At 39.5% G+C, this 24026-nt stretch overlaps 1 protein-coding gene across 3 annotated transcripts in view; it reads left to right on the top strand.

Moving 5' to 3' along the window:
• Positions 1 to 22928, top strand: part of LOC126706478 (uncharacterized protein PHLOEM PROTEIN 2-LIKE A4-like) — a 61700-nt gene extending 38772 nt beyond the window's left edge. Inside the window, exons 1-4 of one of the 3 annotated variants that reach the window (XM_050405972.1) lie at positions 14999 to 15203; positions 15387 to 15681; positions 21970 to 22088; positions 22380 to 22928. In XM_050405972.1, the coding sequence (XP_050261929.1) occupies positions 15415 to 15681; positions 21970 to 22088; positions 22380 to 22749 (756 nt within the window). In that variant the 5' untranslated portion in view covers positions 14999 to 15203; positions 15387 to 15414 and the 3' untranslated portion in view covers positions 22750 to 22928. Of the gene's footprint in view, positions 1 to 14998; positions 15204 to 15386; positions 15682 to 21969; positions 22089 to 22379 lie in introns of those variants that run through there. The other 2 variants (XM_050405971.1, XM_050405969.1) reach the window with 2 other exon arrangements.
• The last annotated feature ends 1098 nt before the right edge of the window (positions 22929 to 24026 follow it).

Below are 24026 nucleotides of genomic sequence, written 5' to 3'. Positions count from 1 at the left end.
CCCCAGGTCTCTTGCATTTTACAACCTTGGTCCTGACCCATCTCCTTTCGTTCTTCGTCAGCTTGGCATTGAAGGCAAAAAGAGTAAGTTTCAACTTCGTCAATGCTGATTCTTCTTATGTATACTTAAGCAAATTTTTGACACACTTTCTTCTTGCAGAGATGACGACAAAATTCAACAAGGACATGTATGCAAAGATGAGGTCAAAGAAGGACGAACCCCTGTCCAATCTGGGAAAGAAGACTGTGCGAGTCACCGGGAAGGGTCCTGCCTCCATCCCGCTCAGCATCGTTCCTTCCATAGCTTCTGAGACGACGAGGACTGCTTCCCCGACCGTTTCAATAGAAGAGATTCCTACTCCCGGCTCCAAAAGGCCGCGTGTGTCTGGCAAAGGGAAGGAGAAGACGGGTACTCGTTCATCCACAATATGGGATGACGAGTCTCTGGCCGTAGAAAGAGCTCACGAGGTCGTTACTTCATCGGACTTGAAGGCTCTCTCTGACCTATCCTTAAACGATGTGGCCTCTCGTCACGTCCACAAACTTGTCCAGGTGTGGGGTTCTTCTCTCTTTATCATCATTTTTTTTTTTTTTTTTTTTTTTTTATAGACGACCTCATAATTCCCTCCAGGTGTTGGGAGAGAGTCTCCATATCACTGCTGAGTACCTCACTCAAGGGGCCAAGGTGGCGTCTTTGGCAACCCGGATGGAGGCTTTGGAGAAGGAGAACTCTGACCTGAGGACGAACCTGATCACTTCCATGGACGAGGCAACGACGTTGAAGGAGAAGGTCAAGGTGTTGGAGGACGACCTCAGAGTTGAGCGCGGGTTGACTCTCGAGAAGGACGAGTAGCTTCTGGCAGCCAAGGAGAAACTGGTGACCATCGCTGCTCGATCTGTGGAGGCTTTCCAGACCACTGACGAGTACAACACCGTGCTCTTCAGTTGGTATTTTAAAGGTTTTGAGCTTCTCCGGAGGTACATGATCAAGCATCCTTCTGGAGTCAACCTGGAGAGCCTGGATTTGGAGGAAGTGGACAAGGAGATGGCTCTGGAGGAGGCGGCTTCGTCTTCTGCTCCTGGTGATGATGCTCCCGATGATGCTCCCGAGCCTGTTGCTGACGTGCCGGCCAGTGAAGGCACAGCTGATGCTTGACTCTTCATACTTAGAAAATTTTTTTGTTTTATTGTGGGTGCCCGTCTTGTTTTGGGCCTTTCTTTTTGTAAATCTAATTTCAAAACAATTTACTTTATTTTGAAAACAATGATATTGGCCCAGTGTTTATGGGCTGGAATGAAGCGTACTTACTTTTCTTCTTGATGTTCTGGCTGATTTACATCCGTCCGTACTTTTTGTGCTTTGTTAATTAGTTGTTGATTTAATGCACTGTGCTCTTCCATCAACTGACTTCTGCCATTTGACTTATGTCCGTCCAGGCGGACTCTTGTCACTTGGTCTTTTAATCTCATTATTATGGTCGTCAGTAACTTACATCCGTCAAGGCGGAATCTTGTTACTGTCTTTTAACCATAGTATTATGGTCGTCGGTAACTTACATCCGTCAAGGCGGAATCTTGTTACTTAGTCTTTTAACCATAGTATTATGGTCGTCGGTAACTTACTTCCGTCAATGCGGAATCTTGTTACTTAGTCTTTTAACCATAGTATTATGGTCGTCGGTAACTTACATCCGTCAAGGCGGAATCTTGTTACTTAGTCTTTTAACCATAGTATTATGGTCGTCGGTAACTTACATCCGTCAAGGCGGAATCTTGTTACTCAGTGATTTATAGGCCTCATGGTCGACCCGTACTGCCTGCGCAAAAACATTGAAGGAATAATACTTTTATTAACTTCAGTAACGAGTGCATTCGTGTATTACATTTACTCATGGTATTTCTTTAAATGCTCAATGTTCCAAGGACGAGGGAGCTTTCGTCCGTCCATAGTTTCCAGATGGTAACTCCCTTGCCTAGAGTAGTGAACGACGCGATATGGCCCTTCCCATGTAGGGCCCAGCTTCCCTTGAGTAGGGTCTTTAGTAGCTATAGTGACTTTGCGAAGGACGAGGTCCCCTATGGCCAGACGCCTGAGTTTGACCCTCTTATTGTAATACTCGGCCATTTTCTTTTGATACTTTGTCATTCTACTAGACGCATTGTCTCTTACTTCATCCAAGCAATCCAGGTTGAACCGCAGTCCCTCGTCATTGAGTCCCTCTCTGAAAGCTCCTCGCCTGATGCTTGTTACTCCAACTTCTACTGGGATCACTGCTTCTGAGCCGTAGGTAAGCCTGAAGGGTGTCTCTCCTATCGGGGTTCTGGCTGTAGTCCTGTATGCCCACAAGACACTAGGCAGTTCTTCTGGCCAGGCACCTTTTGCTTCGTCCAGCTTGGTTTTGATTATCTTGAGCAACGTCCTGTTTGTTACTTCCGTCTGTCCATTTGCCTGGGGGTGTCCCGGGGATGAGAATTGATTCTTGATCCCGAGGTCCGAGCAGAACTCTCTGAAGCCTTGGCTGTCGAACTGCTTCCCATTATCAGATATGATCGTCAAAGGGATCCCGAACCTGCAGATTATGTTTTTCCACACGAAGCTCCGGATCCGAGCCTCAGTGATGGTTGCTAGGGCCTCTGCTTCAACCCATTTTGTGAAATAGTCAATAGCAACTAGAAGGAATTTTACCTGACCTTTACCTTGGGGCAGAGGACCGACGATGTCGATTCCCCATTGCGCGAATGGCCATGGGGAGGATATGGTCGTCATCTTCTCTGCTGGAAGCCGTTGTACATTCCCGTACCGCTGGCATCTGTCGCATCTTCTGATGAGGTCAGCAGCATCCCCCTGCATGGTTGGCCAAAAGTACCCTGCTCTTATCACCTTGTTTACTAGGGATCTGGGGTCGGCATGGTCGCCACAGACTCCTCCGTGTACTTCTTCTAGGATGTATTTGGCCTCGTCCTCGTCGACGCACTTTAGGTAAGGCATAGAGAAGCCTCTCTTGTACAAGACGTCATTTAGGATCGTGAACCTGGCCGCTCTCTTTTGGACCTTTCTGGCTTCGTCAGTATTCTGAGGTAAGTGTCCGTCTCGGAGGAAGGATATTAAGGGCGTCATCCAGGTGTTTGTGCTCTGGGTGGTGAGCACTGCCACCTCTTCAATACTTGGGTATTTCTGAATTTCTATTGCCACGTCTGTGCTCGTCATTCCTGCTTCTGACGACGCTAGTTTCGACACTTCGTCAGCTTCAATATTCTGGTTTCTTGGTATCTGGACGAAATCCACTGTGTCGAACTCCTGAGTTAGTTGCCTCGTCAGTTTAAGGTATTTTTGCATCCTTTCCTCCTTTGCCTCGTACTCTCCACTGATCTGTCCGATTACCAGCTTTGAATCACTCTGGACCAGCAAATTTTTGGCACCAAGAGCTTTTCCAAGCCTCAAGCCCGTCAATATTCCTTCATATTCGGCTTCGTTATTGGTGGCTGGGAATTCCAGTTGAACTCCATATTTCATCACTTCTCCGTTGGGGGTAGTTATGACGACCCCTACTCCCCCCCTCTTTTGGGCTGACGAACCATCTGTCTGTATTGTCCATTTATCAACTTCGTCTGTAGTTCCTTCTTCGTCTGGAAGAGTGAATTTAGCGATGAAGTCAGCCAGAGCTTGTGCCTTGATGGCTGCTCTTGGATGGTACTCGATGTCAAATTGGCTGAGTTCGATTGCCCATTGGACTATTCTCCCTGCTGCTTCTGGTTTGTTCATTGATTTCTTAATTGGCTGATCCGTCATCACAAGGATAGGATTTGACTGGAAATACGGCCTGAGCTTGCGCGAGGCTACTATAAGCGCAAACGCAATCTTTTCGATCCTTGGATACCTGAACTCAGCTCCTTGAAAGGCTTGACTGACGTAGTACACTGGGAGTTGCTTCTTGCCTTCTTCTCTAATCAAGGCTGCGCTTACTGCCGAGGCTGACACCGCCAGGTACAAGTATAGGTTCTCCCCTCCTTTGGACGGGCTCAGGAGAGGCGGACTGCTCAGATATCGCTTCAGCTCTTGGAACGCTGCTTCGCATTCGTCGGTCCAAGCAAAAGCCTGCTTGAGGGTTTTGAAAAAGGGCAGGCATTTGTCTGTGGCCCTAGAGACGAACCTATTTAGAGCTGCTATTCTTCCTGTAAGTTTTTGTACATCCTTGACGGTCTTGGGTGGTGCCATGTCAATGATAGCTTGTACTTTTTCTGGATTGGCTTCTATTCCTCTCTGGGACACCATGAATCCCAAGAATTTTCCCTAGGCTACCGCAAAAACGCATTTGTTTGGATTCAACTTCATCTGGTGTTTTCTCAGGGTTGCGAAAGTCTCCTCCAGGTCGTCCAGATGGGCGAGCTCTTCCTTACTCTTGACGAGCATATCGTCTACGTATACCTCCATGTTTCTGCCAATTTGTTGGTTGAACATTTTGTTTACCATCCTCCGATATGTAGCTCCAGCATTTTTCAACCCAAAAGGCATCACCTTGTAACAATAGAGTCCCTGGCTGGTGATGAAGGCGGTCTTCTCCTGGTCTTCTTCAGCCATCTTTATTTGGTTGTACCCTGAGAAGGCGTCCATGAACGTCAGCAATTTGTGTCCAGCGGTAGAGTCCACGAGCTGGTCTATCCTTGGTAGAGGGAAGCTGTCCTTTGGGCATGCTTTATTCAGGTCGGTGAAGTCTACACACATTCTCCACTTTCCATTTGGTTTCTTTACCAGGACGACGTTGGCGAGCCATTCTGGGTAGTATACCTCCCGGATGAATCCAGCCGTCAAGAGTTTGGTTACCTCCTCTGCTACTGCCTGATCTCGCTCTGGAGCGAAAGTTCTTCGTCGTTGCTGAACGGGCTTCCGTTGGGGTCCACATTCAGTCTATGCTAGATGATCTCTGGAGATATGCCTGGCATGTCCTCGTGACTCCATGCAAAGACATCTAGATTCCCTTTAAGGAACTTTATGAGTCTCGCTCTCATCTCAGGGCTTAGCGTCGTCCCTATCCTGGTTGTCCTGTCCGCATTTCCTTCTACCAATTCCACTGCTTCCAGGGTCTCCACTCCGTCTTCCTCTTTTTCTTCTATCGTCCACGTGTGGTTCTCCTTTCTTGCCAGTACGGCCTGGTAGCACTCCCTTGCCAGGACCTGATCACCCTTCACTTCACCCACACCATCGTTTGTTGGGAATTTCACCTTCAAACAGTAAGTTGACGTTGCCGCCTTCCACTTGTTTAGGGTAGGCCTCCCAATGATGACATTGTAGGACGAGGGGCAATCTACAACCAGGAAATCTACTTGTTTGGTCAGCTGCAACGGATAGGTCCCTGCTGTCACCGTCAGAGTCACTATACCCCTGGGGTAGACCCTGTCTCCACTGAAACTGACAAGCGGAGAGTCGAATGGACGGAGCCTTTTTGGATCTAACTTCAACTGCTGGAAGGCTGGGAGGTAGATGATATCCGCTGAGCTCCCGTTATCAACAAGGATCCTTCTGGTAGTGAACCCTTCTATATTCAGCACTATGACCAGGGGATCGTTGTGAGGCTGCTTCACTCCCCTGGCGTCTCCTTCATTAAAGGACATATCTTGGTATGTTCGTCGGTACTTGGACGGAGGAATGGCGTGGACGCTGTTTACTTGTCTGTGGTATGCTTTTCTAAGTGATCTGAATGACCCTCCTGAGAATGGTCCTCCCGTGATCGTGTTTATCTCCCCGATCACTTTACGTGGAGGTTGGGACGTATGGTCGTCATCCCGAGTGAAGGATTCATTTTGGGTCCTGTTGTCGTCTCTGAACTTGCTATATTCTCCTTTCTTTACATATTTCTGCAACTTTCCTTTCTGTATTAACTCCTCTATTTGTTCCTTCAGGTCTCTGCAATCTTCTGTGTTGTGGTCGTGGTCTCTGTGGAACCGGCAATACTTGTTCTTGTCACGTATGTTGGGGGACGAGTGTAATGGCCTAGGCCATTTGAGATAATGCTCGTCCTTGATCTGCGTGAAAATCTTGTCAACAGGCATAACCAAAGGAGTAAATTTTACCTGACGAGGATTTTTTTCATCTCTCCTTCTATTCCCGTCACTGTTCCGACGTTCTGGTCTGTCTCTCTTTTGCCCTCTGCGGTCGTCTTCCCTCTTGGACTTGTCTCCTAGCCTCTCGGTATCTTTTATGGCAGCTAGAGCGTCTTCCGCGTTCATGTATTTTTGGGCCTTCAGGAGCATCTCAGCCATTGTCTTTGGGGGGTTTTTGGCAAGAGAGGCTACAAGGTCTCTGGATTTCAACCCTGCCTTGAAGGTCGTCAGTTGCACCTTGTCATCAGCTTCGTCCACCTCCAGAGTTTCCCGGGTGAATCGCTTGACATATGACCTCAGAGTCTCCTTCTCTCCCTGTCTTATGGTGAGTAAGTAATCTACTGGTCTCCTTGGGCGTTGTCCCCCTATGAAGTGACGCAGGAAAGCACTACTTAGCTGATCGAAGTTATCTATGGACGAGTTTGGCAACTTAGTAAACCACTCTCTTACAGCTCCTTTGAGAGTCGTAGGGAAGGAACGACACAATATCTCGTCAGGTGGTTGTTGAAGGCCCAGAGTCGTCTTAAAGGTATTAAGATGATCCTGAGGGTCCTTGAGTCCGTCGAATGGTTCTAATTGAGGCAGGCGAAACTTTGACGGCACGGGGCAATCAAGTACCGCTGCAGTGAAGGGCGAATCTGTAGCCCTTACCATCTTGTCTACACTCCGGTCTGTCTTTTCCTTGATAGCGCTCCTTAGTTCGTCCATCTCTTTCCTCATTTCCCGAAGAAGATCTGAGTTCTGTTCGTCCGGAGTAGTTGGTCTTCGGGGGGTTTCCCTCTGTTGGCTATCCCCCTCTCCCTCCGTGTTACCCTTGGACCGGTTTTCTTCCTGTTGAGCTTGTTGAACCTGCTGGAGCCGCAACTTCATTTTCTGGTTCTGCCTGGTGAGTTCCTCAATGGTGGCTGCCAGGGCTTGAACTTGCTGGGCCAAGGTCGTTGAATCTGGGTTGGATTCCATCTGGATATGGTGAATTGATGGAAACTACGTTTTCGAATGTAAATCTGAAAACTCGTTCCCACAGACGGCGCCAAACTGATGGAACACAAATCCGTCAGTGAGTGAGCAGATGGAATCACTCGTGGAATGTGAAGGTTTGCTCGACGAGGGACACCGATGTGGCGCCTGCCACAAAGTCTCCGATGCCAAAGTTAGGATCACAATTAAACACAGTAAAAGAGTAAAAGATAGTTTCAGAGTATTTTTGCATATATCCTCTTCTGTTGGTTGTGTGAAAGTTTTATACCTGAGGCCTTAGGGGCTAGCCGTTGAGGCTGTTAATGCTTTCTTTAGTAATGCACCTGGTCAGTAATGAGACTTTTAAGAGGCCCTCCAACGGTCTGCTTGGTCGATTTGGTAACTGCTCGGATCATTGATTGACTGCATTGAATAACTTCCTGCCTTCGTCAGTGATGATGGCTTTCTTCGTTGTTTCTGATTACCTCGTCATGGATGATTCTCCCGTCATTAATGTTATCTTCGTCAGCGGGATGTAGAGTCGTCATTCCCGTCAATATGTATTTCAAAAAATTATAAATAACATTACTTAAACTACCATACCAAACACCCCCTTAATGACACAAAAAGTAAAATAATAACATAATACTATTTAAATAAGAGGGCCCAACCAACACATGCCAAAACTCAATTTAATATCCAACTTATAAGAATATAAATTCATATATTATATCTTTTCGTTTCCATGTGAGACTTAAGAATTTTTACAACTTGAAAATCATATTCAAATTCGATACATTAGGAACAAATTTCTTGTTTACTACCTAACATTTTTCTAACACAAATCTCTCCATTTGATCATTCCTTCAATATAGCAATACAGAAATGCAAAAGTCAACTCCCTAATCTATCATAGGATTGGTTCCCACTTCCCACTTCCCACTAAAAATCTCAAGTTGCATAATTTGGGTTTTCATAATTTGGAGTATGTCTCTTCTCTTGGTAAGGTTGGTGGCCTTTGCCTTTCCTAAAGAAATGGTATTGATATAGAAATAATTCGCTCAAACAACAACATGATAAACCTGATTGTCTTCTCTGACCCCTCAATATTCTTCCTAGATAATGCCTGCAAACCCACCTTTTGGGAATCCCTAAAACATGTGATCGATTCTTTTGATGGCCCTTGAATTGGGAGAGGGGATTTTTATTATATTCTCTCTAGCTCTGAAAAACAGGAGTGTTCCATTTTGCATCCTCTTCTGGTGTTGGCTTCGGAAGTCTCTTTGGTTCTAAAGGCCTTATTGATATCTCATGGAAAATCTTTTCATTTGATGCGCATTTGGTATTAGTTTATTTAGTCTTTTTAAAAGAAAAAAAAAAAACTAAAAAACTAAAAAGTGATAAAATATACTTCTATTTAAAAAAAAAAGTGTTATATCTACAATATTTTCATAATAAATTATAAATGGTAAGTTTTTTTTTTTTTTTTTTTTTTTTTTGAGAAAAAGGTAAGGAAATTTTATTGAATCAAATCCGATTGGAATACATTATCCAAATCACTAGGTAGAGATTGTACCCATACATCCGTGTCTGCAGATATAACTGCTCTCCTAGCTAAAGCATGCGCCAACCTATTCCCTTCCCTCCTAACGTGATTGAACTTGCAAGAACGGAACGACGTCCCTAGACTCTTGCACTCATCAATCACATGACCAAATAAAGTGCTACAGCTCCTCGCCATGTTCAGAGCAGCAAGAACCCTTGAACAATCCCCTTCTATCTCCACATCAAACAAACTCAGCTTTTTGGCAAATAACAGGGCCCGACGAGCAGCCATAGCCTTTGCCAGCTCCACCGATTGAACCAAAGGAATTTTTTGACTCAAATCTGCGATCACTTGGCCTTGGAAATCACGGAACACCACTCCAACACCCGCGTAACCAGATGTGTCAAAGAAGGCCGCATCAAAGTTTCCTTTGTATACCGATTCCATCGGCGGAGACCAAGACACCTGAGCACTCCGAGAAGAACCCTGTGAAGGCTGAGAATTCGCGTTGAGAAAATCCACAACATAAGCCTTAGCTCAACTGCCCAACTCGTGCAGAGTCCAAGATGGCTGCTTCTCCCTGAGCCTATTACGCCGCTGCCATAAACTCCAAGCTGTGGTGCAAAACAGAGCAACCCGAAACTGAGAACTTTTCAGCATCACTGCCTCAAGCAAGTCCCGAAACGATCGATACCGTTTCTGAAACAAGGGAGCAAAACCTGGATCAGACTTCCAAACAAACTGAGCATGGTCACACAGCCATAAACTATTCAGCAACGTCTCCTGATGATCCTCACAAAGATCACAGGTTTCATCAATGGGAATATGTCTAGCACGCAAATTCTGTTTAGTCGGAAGCGCATCTTTTGCCGCACGTCAAATGAAATGTTTTATCTTATTAGGGGCTCGGATCTTCCAGATTTTTTTCCAAAAGTGCTGCTGCTCAATACCTGAGGAAGAGCTTGGTTGAGAGCTAAAATTTTCCGAAGCCAGGAATCTATAAGCACTACGAACACTGAAGGAACCATCAGAAGTCAGGGGCCAAACCAGGAGGTCTTCGACACTACTAACACTGACTTGAATCCGACTTACCATCTCTGCCTCCCACGGATAGAAATTCTCCTCAAGCTTTCTCGGATCCCATATTCGAGTATCCGGATAGAACAACTCACTAACCCGAGACACAGAAGACTCTCTTCTTGGAGAAATAATTTTGTTGTAGGTCGGGTTTGGGAGCCATCTATGCTTCCACACATCTATCCCATGATCACTGCCCACACGCCAGATAGCACACTTCTCAATGACCTCTCGAGCTTGTAAGATACTTCGCCAAGCATATGAACACTTTTGAGGAATTGAAGCGTCCATAATACTCCCATGAGGAAAGTATTTCGCACTAAACACCTTGTAGAGCAAAGTGTCTTTTTGATGGATCAACCGCCATACTTGTTTAGCCAAAAGAGCATTGTTAAACTTTTGGATATCTCTGAAGCCCATCCCACCAATCGACTTAGAAGAGCACAAGGAACTCCACTTCACCCAATGAATCTTTTTTGAATCACCTTGCCCCCACCAAAATTTGCGAATCATTGTTTCAATATCCTTACAAAGACTGATCGGCAATTTAAAAACACTCATCGAGTACGTAGGAATGGATTGAATTACAGCCTTGATCATAACCTCCTTTCCTGCTTGAGACAAAAGCTTTTCCTTCCAACCTTGCATCCTCGCCCATATTCGTTCTTTCACCTTAGTAAAACAAGCCTTCTTTTCCCTGCCAATAAAGGATGGAAGCCCCAAATATTTTTCATAGTGTTGAATGGCAGGGACATTGAGTGCCACTTTGATTGCATCTTGCGTTTGTGTATCTGTATTTCCGCTGAAAAATAGCGTAGTTTTCTCCTTGTTAATCATCTGGCCTGAAGCCACTTCGTAGATATCCAACAGTGACTGGATCTTAAGGCACTCCTCCAATGTCGCTCTGCAAAAGATAAGACAATCATCTGCAAAGAAAATGTGCGTAAGTTTTGGTCCATTCCTACATAAGGAAAAACCCTCAATCTCTCCGTCCAAGGCTGCTCTCCTGAAAATAGCATTTAAACCCTCCGTACAAAACAAAAATAAGAAAGGAGAGAGAGGATCGCCTTGTCTTAAGCCTCTAGAAGGAGTAATTAAACCCTTCGGCTCTCCATTAACAAGGATTGAATAAGTCACAGTACGAATACACTCCATAATTAAAGCCACCCAAGAATCCTGAAACCCCATCTTCAAAAGAATCTTCTCAAGGAAAACCCATTCCACTCGATCATAGGCCTTACTCATATCAAGTTTTAGGGCCATAAAACCTTTCCTCCCTGTGCAATTAGTCTTCATATGGTGTAAAGACTCAAAAGTTATCAAGATATTATCAGTAATCAATCTATCAGCAGTAAAGGCACTCTGTGTTTCTGAAATAATGGAATTAAGCAAAGGTTTAAGGCGATTGGCTATCACCTTACTAATAATCTTATAAATCACATTACATAAACTGATAGGCCTAAAATCTGAGACCTTTTCTGGATTATTAACTTTTGGAATCAAAGTAATGAAAGTATGGTTAATAGATTTCAAGATAGAACCTGAATTTAAGCTGGACAAGACCGCTTGATGAACATCCACTCCTACGTCCGACCAATAGGTTTGATAAAATAATGGAGGCATACCATCTAGCCCTGGAGCCTTCAAAGGTGCCATCTCCTTAATAGCAGCATCTACCTCCTCAGAAGTGTAAGGACGTGCTAACTCTACCCTCATCTCTTCAGTAACAATTGTATCAACCCCGTCAAGGATACGATCAAAATCATGAGGATGTGAGGTTGAAAATAATTGAGAGTAGTACTCAATAAGCAAACCCGAAACTTGGTTCTCCTCTTCATGCCAGACACCTTCATCGTCCTTTAAACCCTTAATGAAGTTTTTCCTCTTCCTTTGAGTGGCTGTCCCATGAAAAAATTTCGTATTTTTATCCCCACTTTGCAGCCACTGAATACGAGAGCGCTGTTGCCACATCTTCTCCTCCTTTTTCATACAAAACTGAAAGTTCGGATTTAATACGAGCTGCTTCCTCATAGCTCCCAGATCTGACCGACTCCATCTCTGCCTTCCATAATTGTTCTTTAAGCTTCTTTATATTATTCTTTACACTTCCAAAATGATCCCGGTCCCACTCCTTCAACCTCTTTTTACACTTCTTCAATTTCTTCGTGGCAACATACATAGGAGTACCCACGACATTACAATCCCAAGCTTTTGTGACAATTTCCTTGCACCCCGGATCTGTCAACCACATTGCCTCGAACCTGAAGGGTTTCCTTCTCCACCTTTGCGCCTCCCCATTAGAGTCAAGAGCTAGGACAATTGGCCTGTGATCAGAAGTAAAACAATGCAGATGACGAATTCTAGCAGTGGGAAACTTAGCCAACCAATCATAATTAGCCACCCCCCGGTCTAATCTTTCCCAAATCAATTCATTACGCCGTCTTCCATGCCAAGTAAAATCTGGCCCTGAGTACCCTAAATCCACAAAACCACATTGGTCCAACACATCTCTGAACATTTGCATTTGATTATGAGCTCTCGGAGCGCCCCCTTTTTTTTCCTCTACCTCAAGCAATTCATTAAAGTCCCCGAAGCAAACCCAAGGAAGCTTTGGTTTGGAATTAAGCATTCGGAGCATATTCCATCCTTCAATTCTATGATTAGTATCCGGCTTTCCATAAAACCCCGTTAATCGCCAAGCACTCTCTGAATTTCCATCTACAATGGAGTCAATGTGATACTTCGAAAAGCTATCCACCCAAACCTTTGCACCCCCTCTCCAAAGCAAGGCTAATCCCCCCCCTCGCCCATCAGTTGGGACAACAAACAAATCATCAAACACCAACCTCTCCTTAATACTAACCATCTGTTCCCTATCTGACCATGTTTTAGACAAGAACACCACCATGGGATCTTGAGCTCATACAATATTGACAAGCTCTTGAACTGCAAGACGGTTCCCAAGCCCCCTGCAATTCCATGCTAAGAGTTTCATTGTTGTCGGCGGGGCTGGTCTCCAGCCTCCACTGATAAATCATTGCTACAAACTGCCCTTCTCTTCTTGCTGCCTTCAACATCCCCCATCTCTTCATCAGTGTCCCTATTCACTCGTTTCATCAATAGAGATTCCTGCACTTCCTTCGACTTGTTTTTTTGCTGTGGCTGTCTTTTCCAAGTACCAGTCAAATTCTCCTTCCCCAAAACAGCATCATCTTCCTTATTCATTGGTTTGACAACCACGTGGCTACCATGTTTGCAATGTGATGTAGGAATCTTTTCCGTATCCAAAGCTGTAGTTGCCTCATATGGATCACTAATGGGTAAGCCATCTCCTTGACCGACACATACTCCCTCTGAGGTCAGCATTGGTTCATTAGTGGACAAATTCAGGTCCTTGTCTATTTCCTGTAAGTGAGTATTGAATAAAACAGGATCAGTTATAATATCTTTATTAGTTGGTACAGGGATTACCTCTTCATCATCTGCATGCAATGGATTTTTACTCCCCATAGTATTCTTTGTCCTTATGTCCTCCTCATCATTTAGTTCAGTGAGTCGGAGAGTTGAGGGAGCCTTTTGTGGCCTATGATTTTTCTGATCAGAATTGGCCCCGCCCTGCTTGGTTATGGGTTGTGACTTGTAGAATCTCTCCATCGTAGCTCGCATCCACCCCCCATATTGTTGCTCCTCCTTTCGTAAACTCCCTTTACTCCTTAACCACATTGGACAATCTTTCTCATCATGGTTCAAAAGTCCACACCAGTAGCAAAAAATAGGAAGACGTTCATATTGAAAAGATATCCATTCAGGTTTTGATCCTCCCATGTTCACCATTCTGCCTCGACAAAGGGGTTGAGATATATCAATATTAATCCGAACTCGAATACACCGACCACGGCAGTCTCCAGAACTAGATTGATCAACACTCTCAACTATGCCTAAGATTTGGCCGATAGCTTCCGCGGTTACTTTATTCATCCGTCGTATAGGCAGTCCATGGATTTGCACCCAAAAGGAGGCTCTGTCAAAGGCTGCATCCTCCACAGCAGCATCGTTCCCAGGTCTAAACACACCGATTAAATATTTGTCGAAGGTCCAAGGTCCCTGTAAAAGAATCCGTTGCACATCTGCTTCATCTTCAAACAAGAGTAAGGCTGTGTTAGAACCAAGTTCTCTGATCTCAAAAGCTCCACCAGACCGCCACATACTTCGAAGAGTGCGAGTGATGGCTTCCATATTAGGTCGCCGTTTTGTGAAGAACTTCACTACTAGAACCTTACTGTTGTTCGATTCGACATCGTGAGGCTCTAAGTCCACAGCATCGGTTTCTTTTGTGTTAAGGGTTAAGTTAGCTCAGCGCCCAGTGATGTCTTCCATGGCAGAAGACGATGAAGGACTGGCAGAGGTTCTACCCGGGAAGGAGAAAAAAGGCCCACCTAAGGTAGGCGATGTGTTCCACCGCTTCTAGGGTTTCTCGAGAGAAAACCTAGACATGAGGAAAAAAGTGTGTGACTTTTTAAATGGTAAGTTGTTAGTTGTTCTAATTTGAATATACAACTTAAAATACTTTTTTGTCCACTCATAACAACATACCATTTAGGATTTGTTGTGAAAGTATTATGAAATATTGTTGACATAAAATTTCTCTTAAAAGAATAAGAAAAGGTAAAGTTTTAAGAAGTTGTAAAAAAAAAAAAAAGTAAGGGTATGTTTGGATACCACTTATTTTGTTGAGACTGAAAAATTATTGTTGAAAGTACTGTAGATAAAGGTAAAAATTAGTTGAAATAGTATAGTGGGACTTATGAATAGTGCTAAAAAGTGCAGCGGAGCTCATAAATAATAGTAAAAATAAGCTGAATAGTGAAATAATTTTCATTTTTAATTCTAACCCAAACGCACACTAACAAATAAGTTGGAGGCAACAAAAACTTGGTTAAATAAATAAGCAAGATTATCTTGTCTTAATTTTGGGCCTTCCTCTTTTTTATCTTGACCAATATCACTTTTACTTACATTGAAAAAAGAAAAAAAAAAAATCTCATCTCACCATTTGTTTGTTTGTTTGTTTGTTTTTTTTTTTTTTTTAGAAACAACTCATCATTTGTTTGAGAGATAATAATAAGTGACAATTCCACCTAAAAAAAAGTGACTATTCTTCGTGTAATGTTCTTGATTTAATAATACTGTTATATGGCAAACTATAATTGAATATTTGTTATTATTATTATTATAATCATAATAATTATTATATATATATATATTTTTGGGACACACAACCTATCCCATTGTGAAAATGTGTGTCTACTAACATTATTGTTCCTGCACTCATCCCAAAAAAGAAAAAACAAATTATTGTTCCTGATTTTAGGTACCAAAGGTTCTGCGGGCCATACGTACTCAGCAAATAAAAACAGCTCATGAATCCCAGACGACCATAAACAAGTAAACGAACCCAGGTCTTACCCCAGGTCCTTTCTCTCTCTCTGAAAACCAGTTCTGGAGGAAGGAAGAACTCAGGTCGTGTATGTTTTTATTGTTGTTACTTTTTTTATCCCTTTCTAAAACATGGAAGTGTGCTTATGATTTTTATTTTTTTATTTTTGAGTTATGCTTATGCTTTGGTCGTGTTGTATATGTTGGTGTTTTTTTAATTTAATTTAATTTATATATATTATTTATTTTAATTTTTTCTTTGCACAAACCAGTGATGAGATAAAATCAGTCAAGGGAATAATGGAAACTGAAATCCCACAAGTTGAACAAACCAGCAGTGATGAGACAAACTCAGTCAAGGAAATGGAAACTGAAATCCAACAAGTTGAAGAAAACAGTGAGGCAGACTCACTCGAGGGAAAGGAAATTACAGCAACGAGAGGAACAAAGCCCCCACTTAATTTCCTGGCGATTTTAAATGACGCAAACATAACTATTCACGCTTCTTCCCCTGTCGAGCTGTGTGATCAGCTCTATAAAGGAGTGTTCATAGAGCCGAAAACACTGGCAAGTTCTCTATCCATTTCCCCAGATCTTATATACATAGATGGAACATTATATTGCATTATCATTTCATATTTCATAGTGATTCTCTGTAGTATTTAAATTAAATTTATTATCTAATTGAGCTATGTATAGACTACAGTTCATTTGAACTCCTTGTGCTGGCAAATTTTAATACATATGGGATTATACCTTTTTTATTTGTTTAACCCTTCTAAAATAAAAATTTGAAGATCCTGACTAATGTTTTTTTAAGCCCAGCTCAGATAAAGTTTAAATATGATATTCTTAATAATATTTTGGACCTTTTAAACACAAAAAAGTCCAACAACAAACTAATTTTATCTAAAATTTTGTAAGCTCAAGAACAAAAGTAACAATTTTTTTTTTGAGAAAGAACCAAAAAAAAAAAAAAAAACCAAAAAAAAGAGTAACAATTTGTTCCTCTTAGCTTACAATATTGTTTTTATCAATGTAAACATATAATTGTCATAAACTAATAAACAAAAGTATTTTAAGTAGTAATAATTAAAGTTCACTTAATAACAATAATTAATATGTTTATTATATTTAGAAACAATATTTGATTTCCAAGATTTAATCTAGATTGCTAAGAGCAATTGTATCAGTCCAGCCAAAATTTTCTGTTTATTTTACACTGAAAACCTATTTTTTCTATTTTACACTACCACTTTTCCAAAGTACTCATACCAGTTCATTTATTTTATAATCCCCTCTATTTAAATAATAATATTTTTAATTTTTAATTATTATTTTATATTTTTATTTTGTCTCTATCTTTTCTTTTGTACTTATCCTTTTTGCTTTTTCCTTATCTCATCTCTCAAAGACTCAGGCTAATCTTTGTCCTTCTACTTCTTCTTCTTCCATTCACGGTAAACTCCTCCTTCTTCCTTTCAAGGTAACGGTCAAATCACCTCCCTCTACAAGCATCTTCTTCTTCTTTTTTCCTCTCATGGTCAAATCATTTATCCACCACAAGCACCAATCACCACCACAAGAACCACAAGAATCAAAACCCACTAGCACCGATGTACAAGCATCAAAACCCATTCCGTCGACCTACAAGCACCGATCTCTGCCGCCAACACCGATTCACAAGCATTTAGACCCATTTCTGTCGACCCACGAACTTTGATCTAGCGCTACCATCACCAATCCACTGATCCACAAGCGACCAACACTAGCACTGATCTATTTCTCTTTTGGTTTGTCCACGTGGGTGTGTTTGTGTTTGTGTGTGGGTATGTTTGTGTTTGTGTGTATTTGAGGAAAAAGACGATAAGGAGAGGAGAAGTCAATTCATTTTGCATGGAGAAGAGAGAGAAAAAATGGCACAAAATGTGAAATTAATAAAATAATGGTATACACAAACTATAGTAACCATGCATATATGCACGATTACTCTAGCAAATGTGTAAATATATGCAGTTTTAGAAGGATTGATGTAGAAGATTTTTGGGGTAAAATGAGTAAAATTTGTTGCTTTTTGTATTTTGCAAAGTTTTACACTACTGATGTGGATGCTCTAAGATCCTAGCAACTACAATTAGTATATTCATTGAATTAAGAAACTATATGCCAAATGAACTAATAGTTTATCTTTTAGTCATTTACTAATACATACTATGGACAGATTTGTAATAAAACAATTACATAGATTGTAAGATTCATCTCTTACCTAATATTCATCTTCTTATTGACCTCCTAGGAAAAAATCTTGGAGCCGCCACTATGTCTAAACCTTATCTATGACTATGAAATCCAAAATAATGCACCAACATTTAATATTAGGTTCATTAAAAAAAAAACATTTATATTGATGTTGATAGTCTACATAAATCAACTGGTATTTTTGACAAATATGATAGAATTTCAACTTATAAAGTTCGCTTTATAATGATTGCACTTTATCATTAGGCAATAACACCCATCAATTTTTGGTCTAGGCAACGAGGTGGGGCACGACAATTTTTTTTACTAATTGAGCTAACTTGAACCCATAAATCAACTAGTATTTGTGCTATATGTTTATAGGAATATTAACATCATATTCAAAATTTCGATGTCAAGGCCAAGAAATTTGTAATTTAACTAATTGACATTCCAACCCCCAACTATCGAATTGAAAAAAAAAATGTCAAGACTTAAGATCTTTTTTTTTCCCTTCATATTACCATAGTATTGAAATATTCTAAAAATATATGAATTGTCGAGCTTAAATCAGCTTCATTATCAAACTCGTGATTATCTCACTATTTTGAGCATTACTCTAGCATAGTTTCTTTTCTTTATAGGGTTCAGTGCAACTTGTATAATATAAAGCCCTTTAAGGATCTCAATGTAAATTTTGTTGGGGAGATAAACACCTTGGGGAGTCTACTTGAATAATTAATATAACATATAAAGATACACTCTAACCCAAAAAACCTAAGCCCAATTGGTACATGCTCAATTATGTAATATTAATCACTTATTCTTCTCATCATTATTAAATGTGAGACTTCACTCACACATGTATGCCTGATAATATCCCCCTCACGTATGAGTCTCTGCCTTTCTATGGGCTTCAAAACCTCTTCGTGGGCCATGAACAAGAAGTCCTACTCTCTCCCCTTGCCTAATGGGATTTTTTCTTCATCAACGTATCATCCATGAGTTTGTCGTACACCATCCATGGGAATCATGTGTCAACCCCGCCATATCCATGGGAACTTAACACGTCCATGTCCATGGGAATCTCACTTCACACTATTATTTAGCACCATTAGCAACATTCCTTTGTTGGGCTTTTTCTCTTAGGATCTTTGTGTGTTGGCCGTTTAGGCTTGCATTGTCCCCGTTGGGTAGGGACTATTAACACCTTGCTACCTTCGTTGCACACTACCATGGGTTTTGATACCACTTGTTGGGGAGATAAACACCTTGGGAAGGCTACTTGAATAATTAATATAACATATAAGGACACACTTTAACCCAAAAGGTCTAAGCTCAATGGATATTTGCTCAATTATATTATATTAATCATTCATTTTTCTCATCATTATTTAATATGGGAATTCATTCACACATGTACACCCAAAAAAATTGCTCTCTCTCTCTCTCTCTCTCTCTTTCTCTCTCTCTCTCATATTTGAGAGGAAGGGTAGTGGATTTGAACCTTGCTCTTCCAGTAAAGGAGAACATATTATGCTACTGGGTATAAGACTTTTTTTCTCCTTTAGGAAACCCATTGCCAAATTTTCAACTCATTATGTGGCGATTTATAAGACTATCCATATTATAATTTAAACAGGTCAATGCTTACTAAAAAGGTACCAAAACTACCATGGTCTCTTTAGTTTCCTCATAATAGGTTGGAACAAAACAACTCCAAACATATTTGGAATCAAACTTTTTCCAACGCCAAAATCATCATCTATTATTGAAGTCAGTTGCTAGCCATTCACCATTCACTCATCCATCAATCCCATGCACACGATTCTAGTTGCATCTAAACCAAAACATCTAAGCGCCATTGCCCAGCAACCATCCACGCCAACAACCACAACTCATCACCGTCGACAAATATCATACCACAAAGGCACAAACTACCATTAATCATGAAACCATCTAAACCCAAAGCCTCCAAAACCCCAGCCCTCTTGCACCACTAATCACACCACTAATCACTAAAACCTTTAAAGTCCCAATCCATTCTACTTCAAACCCACGAAACCCATGCCCATCAATTATGTCTCTCCTTAGAGTTCTAACTTGAGAAGTCTATATTTGTTGGCTTTATTCAGTGACAAATTTTTATGTAATTTATTTTCCTTTTTTATGTATCTTTCTGGGACTTAATTTTATTTTGGGGTAAATATTCTTGAGCCTTAACTTCTTCTTTGGAAAGCTGCGTTCACATTTCACAGTGATCTCGTGACCTCAAGGCGACCTCAAGGTGACTTAGCTAGCCTGCAAGACACACATGGTAGGATGTTTAGATTGAAATACTGACTAGGCAAGTCACGACCATCTCATGATCCCAAGCTACGACTAGGTCACAAGTTGCACGATCTTTATACTTTGCTCTCTGGACATTCTTGGCTAGTGTATGTGCCAGTACACACCCTCATAGCTGCGATGCATGGCAAGGGTGTCTGATAAGGGTTTTAACAAACCCTGATTCTAAAGAGAGTCATCTAAGAGAGGCCAATATTGATGGTAAGAAAAGGGGGAACTTTTGTTTAGAGAAATAACACACTCCATACTCTCCTTTCGATCTCCTTCAATCTTTGATTGAAATTTTGTATTCCCTCATCTCACCTATACACATAGACCTTGTGAGTGAGTGAAGGTTCATGCAAACTTGAAAAGCCACATTCAAATCTATTCTCTATAGGTTGTGTTTCTATTGGTGCTTCAATGGAGGTTCTCTGGTAAGCTAGATGAAGAAAAGACATGGGGAAGTTGGTTGCTAACTAGAGTTCAAAAGGCTCAAGTACACAAGGAGATATAAGCTTGGATGGTTTATAGTCATCCATGTACTGTGACTATTCATTCTAGTGGAGAGTTCCAATAGGCGGTCGGGGGAGAAGTTTTTTCACTCAGTGTTCAGGCTTTCCTCTTCCTAAACATGCCTTGGTGTTTAGTGTGGTTTGTTTACTTTTCCCTTTGTTTCTTATGCGCTGTTTTATTGCTATGCTTTGCTTAGTTTAGCTTGTGTGTTTGGAACTTGGTTAACTCACTTACACTTTAACTAATATCCTTAGTTTAGATTAAAAGTGATTAAGCCATAAAAAGCTTGTTTTTAGTGTTTTAAATATTTGCTAGGGTTGTTATAGCATCTTTCATAATTAACTCAATCTAATCTCATCCACTTGTAAATTGTTAACTAATGACAATGATTACTATGCAATTTGGTTTAGTTAGAACTAATGACATTGCCCGTGCAAATATTGTATGCGCAAGAAGATTTGCTCTTAGAGTCCGTTTGGGATGTGATGCAAGCTTCAGGTTATTTGAGTTTTTAACTTCTTTTTGGTACTATTTATGAGTCATATTGTACTTTTTTGTACTATTCATAGATCTCATTGTACTATTCAACTAGGTTTTAGGTTTTTCTTTTTCTTTTTATTTTTATTTTAACAGTACTTTCAGTAAAAAGTTTTCAGTTTCAGCTAAATAAGTTATTCCCAAATAGACCCTTAATCTTGCTAGGTAATTTTCTATGAATTTGTCCCAATTTTTAGCTGTTGTGTATAAAAGCTGTCAAATATTGGAAAATATTAGTTATTTCCATGAAAAGTTTTGGATAAGATCTCCATGAAACCTTGGTCTTGCTTTGTGACTTTGAAATGGTTGAATTTTTTACCCCTAGTATGAAAAGAGGGAAAAAAAAAAAAATACTATAACAATTATTTAGGGACAAAGTTTAGTTACAAAATTTGTTATAACTTAAAACTACAATTTTACTCGATATCTTTTTATTTGAGGTAAATTTTGATAAATCCACAATTGTATTACATTTTCTTCTTTTATCCTTCATACTTGCAAAATTTCTAGAAAATTAAAGATCGATATCTATGTCATTAATAAGTTGTTTAAATTGTAAGTTTTTGTAGTTTAAAATTATGCATAAAATATAATCTTATATATCATATAGTAAATAATATTTGATTGACACAAAATTTGATATATGTATTAAGAGTATAAAGAACATATAATCCAGTGATTAGATTTTTTAAAAATGTAGTAATGTTAATGATGTTGAGTAAGATTGTAATCTTAGGCTACAACTAATGTTGTAGTTAAACTTTGTCCATTATTCAGTAGTATTATTTGTGATGCTAGGGTATTATATATTTTCAAACTAACCTTTTCAAACTGACGTGCCACCCAATAAAAATTAATTCTAACATTCATCTATTATATTTGTTGAATCTATTAATCATATTCATTATCACACAAGCTTTTTTTTTTTTTTTTTTTTTTTGAGAAAAAATATTACACTAGTTTGTAAAGGTTATTCAATAAAATTTGTAATTTTTATTATAATAATATAGTTTGGAGCTAGATTGTGTTAGATTTTAGTTATTATATATATATATATATATATATATCGGATTGAATTTAATTAACGGCTATGATCTAATGTTACTATGATTTTTGGATTCTCGTCTCCCTCTCTTATAAATGGCAAAGTTAACTTATTGTCATTATTGATGCTATAGTCGTTTTTTGCTTCCCCATTTATTATTGCTTTTCATGTTCCTATTCATCCTACGACAGATGTATTATGTTGACAAGATGTTAAACAAGAATTGCTTCATAGTGTTTGCCCGAAAACTTCATATTACTTGGATTGAAAATTCAAGTTATTGGAAATGGACCAAAGAGGAAGACATTTGGTAAGGTTTTTCTTTTTTAGAGAAGAAATTCATATTATATAATTTACATTTAAAGTTACTTATTAACATTCAAACCCATATCCATTAAAAAAAAATCAAATCAATAAAATCGATGGCATGAGAGACAATAGGGCGTAATTTTGAATCTTCTTAATTACTCCAGGAACGAACAAATATATATATATATATTGGGGTGGGGGGGATTTATGGGGATATTTTTACTTCTAGCACATTTTTCATTTGGTTCCTAACAGTGATTAGTGACAATTTAAATCTTACCCGGTCTTGCAGTGACGAATATTCTGAAGACATTGAAGTTGCTGTGCTATTAGGAGTATGTTGGTTAGAAATTAAAGGAGAAATTCCGACAATTGATCTCTCACCATGGACAGTTTATGAAGTTGTGTTTGTCGTGAAGATGCTAAATATGTGGAATTACTCAGCGACTCTTACCCTCATTCTCCCACATTCAAAAAAAGTAATTCACGACGAAAATTTAAGAGAAAAACCTGTAGGGAAATGGTTTGAGATCCAGGTGGGTGAGTTTAAAATGTCACCAGAAAATGTTGGAGAGATTTCATTCCAACTGGGGGAATTTTCTTCAAATTGGAAGCGAGGGCTTGTTCTAAAATGTGCTATCATTCGACCGAAGAACTACTAGGCACGTTACACTTGGATGGTAAGCTTTATACTTGTATCCAAAACAAAAATGTGTGGTCGTATGTGTAATAAATAAGCAAATCAAATTATATGTATTCATTAATTTAAGCGGACTGTTACTCATGCATCAAATTCTTAAGGGATATGTTTTATTGATTTAAATAAATTAGTTTTGATTAAGATTGGTTATGATTGATTTTATTGATAGATTATAGGAAATTAGTACTTATCCTTATCAAATTGGAAGGCAATTTTTGTACTAATTCAGATGCTAACAATGAATAAAGCATAGTCATTATAATTAACTAGTATGTAACCCATGCGTAAAATTAAAGTAGTGCTATTGATGTTAGTTTGAGTTATTAAACATATAAGACATTAGTTCAACTAGAACATTTAGACGTACTAAAATAGTTTTTCCTTTCAATTTTCTTGATATTAGTTACACCAAATTTCTCATTACATTGCTATTATGTATATAATTTTGAAAATCACTATTAGATACTACATATACATATCAATTCTACTAAATACAACACAAAATAAAAAAGAATAGATTAGTCAAACTTTAATTGAAATCTAATTTTTATGCTGAATTAACTCACTTGGCACAAAAATTTAAAAGTTTAGATTAGATGGGACACATGGTGAAAAATTAGATTCTAATTGAATTCCAATTTGGAATTAGTTTGGATTTTCTCTCAACTTTGCCTATATATATATATATATATATATATAGATTAGTATGTAACTTGTGCTTAGGCATGGGAATGATAAATTGTAGTAGTGCAATTAATGTTAGTTTGAGTTATTAAACATATAGGCCGTAATGACAGAAATTTTTTTTAAGAGAGAGAGCAACAAATGATACATGTGACTACAAGCCAAGTCCCGGAGGAGAGCAGAGCTACTGCAACTACAAAGCAAAGCAAAGCAGAGCTATTGATGCTGCCAATAAGAACTAACAACCACAATCTGTCTCTCTGTCTCTCTATCTCTCTCCATTTTTTAGGAAAAATGAAATTATTGATTATTTTTATGGAATGAGTTGAACTAGTTACGAATTTGAATGATTAGTGTTTTTAGTTTTAGTTTTTGAATAGCCTTTTTTATAGAATATTTTGTTCATTAGTTGTAGTTTGGCATAGTTTTGTTGTGGATTAGGCTATTTTGCTGTTATTTGGGATAATTTTAATTTTGTTTAGGAGGTCAATATTATTTTTGTTATAGCCAAATTCTTGAGATTCTCAAATTAGGGTTTTTTTTTTTTTTTTTTTT

Source organism: Quercus robur, chromosome 11 (assembly GCF_932294415.1).
Source record: "Quercus robur chromosome 11, dhQueRobu3.1, whole genome shotgun sequence".
In the NCBI taxonomy this organism is placed as follows: domain Eukaryota; kingdom Viridiplantae; phylum Streptophyta; class Magnoliopsida; order Fagales; family Fagaceae; genus Quercus; species Quercus robur.
The sequence above is the reverse complement of the archived record's forward strand: the minus strand, read 5'-3'. Positions and strand labels throughout refer to the sequence as shown.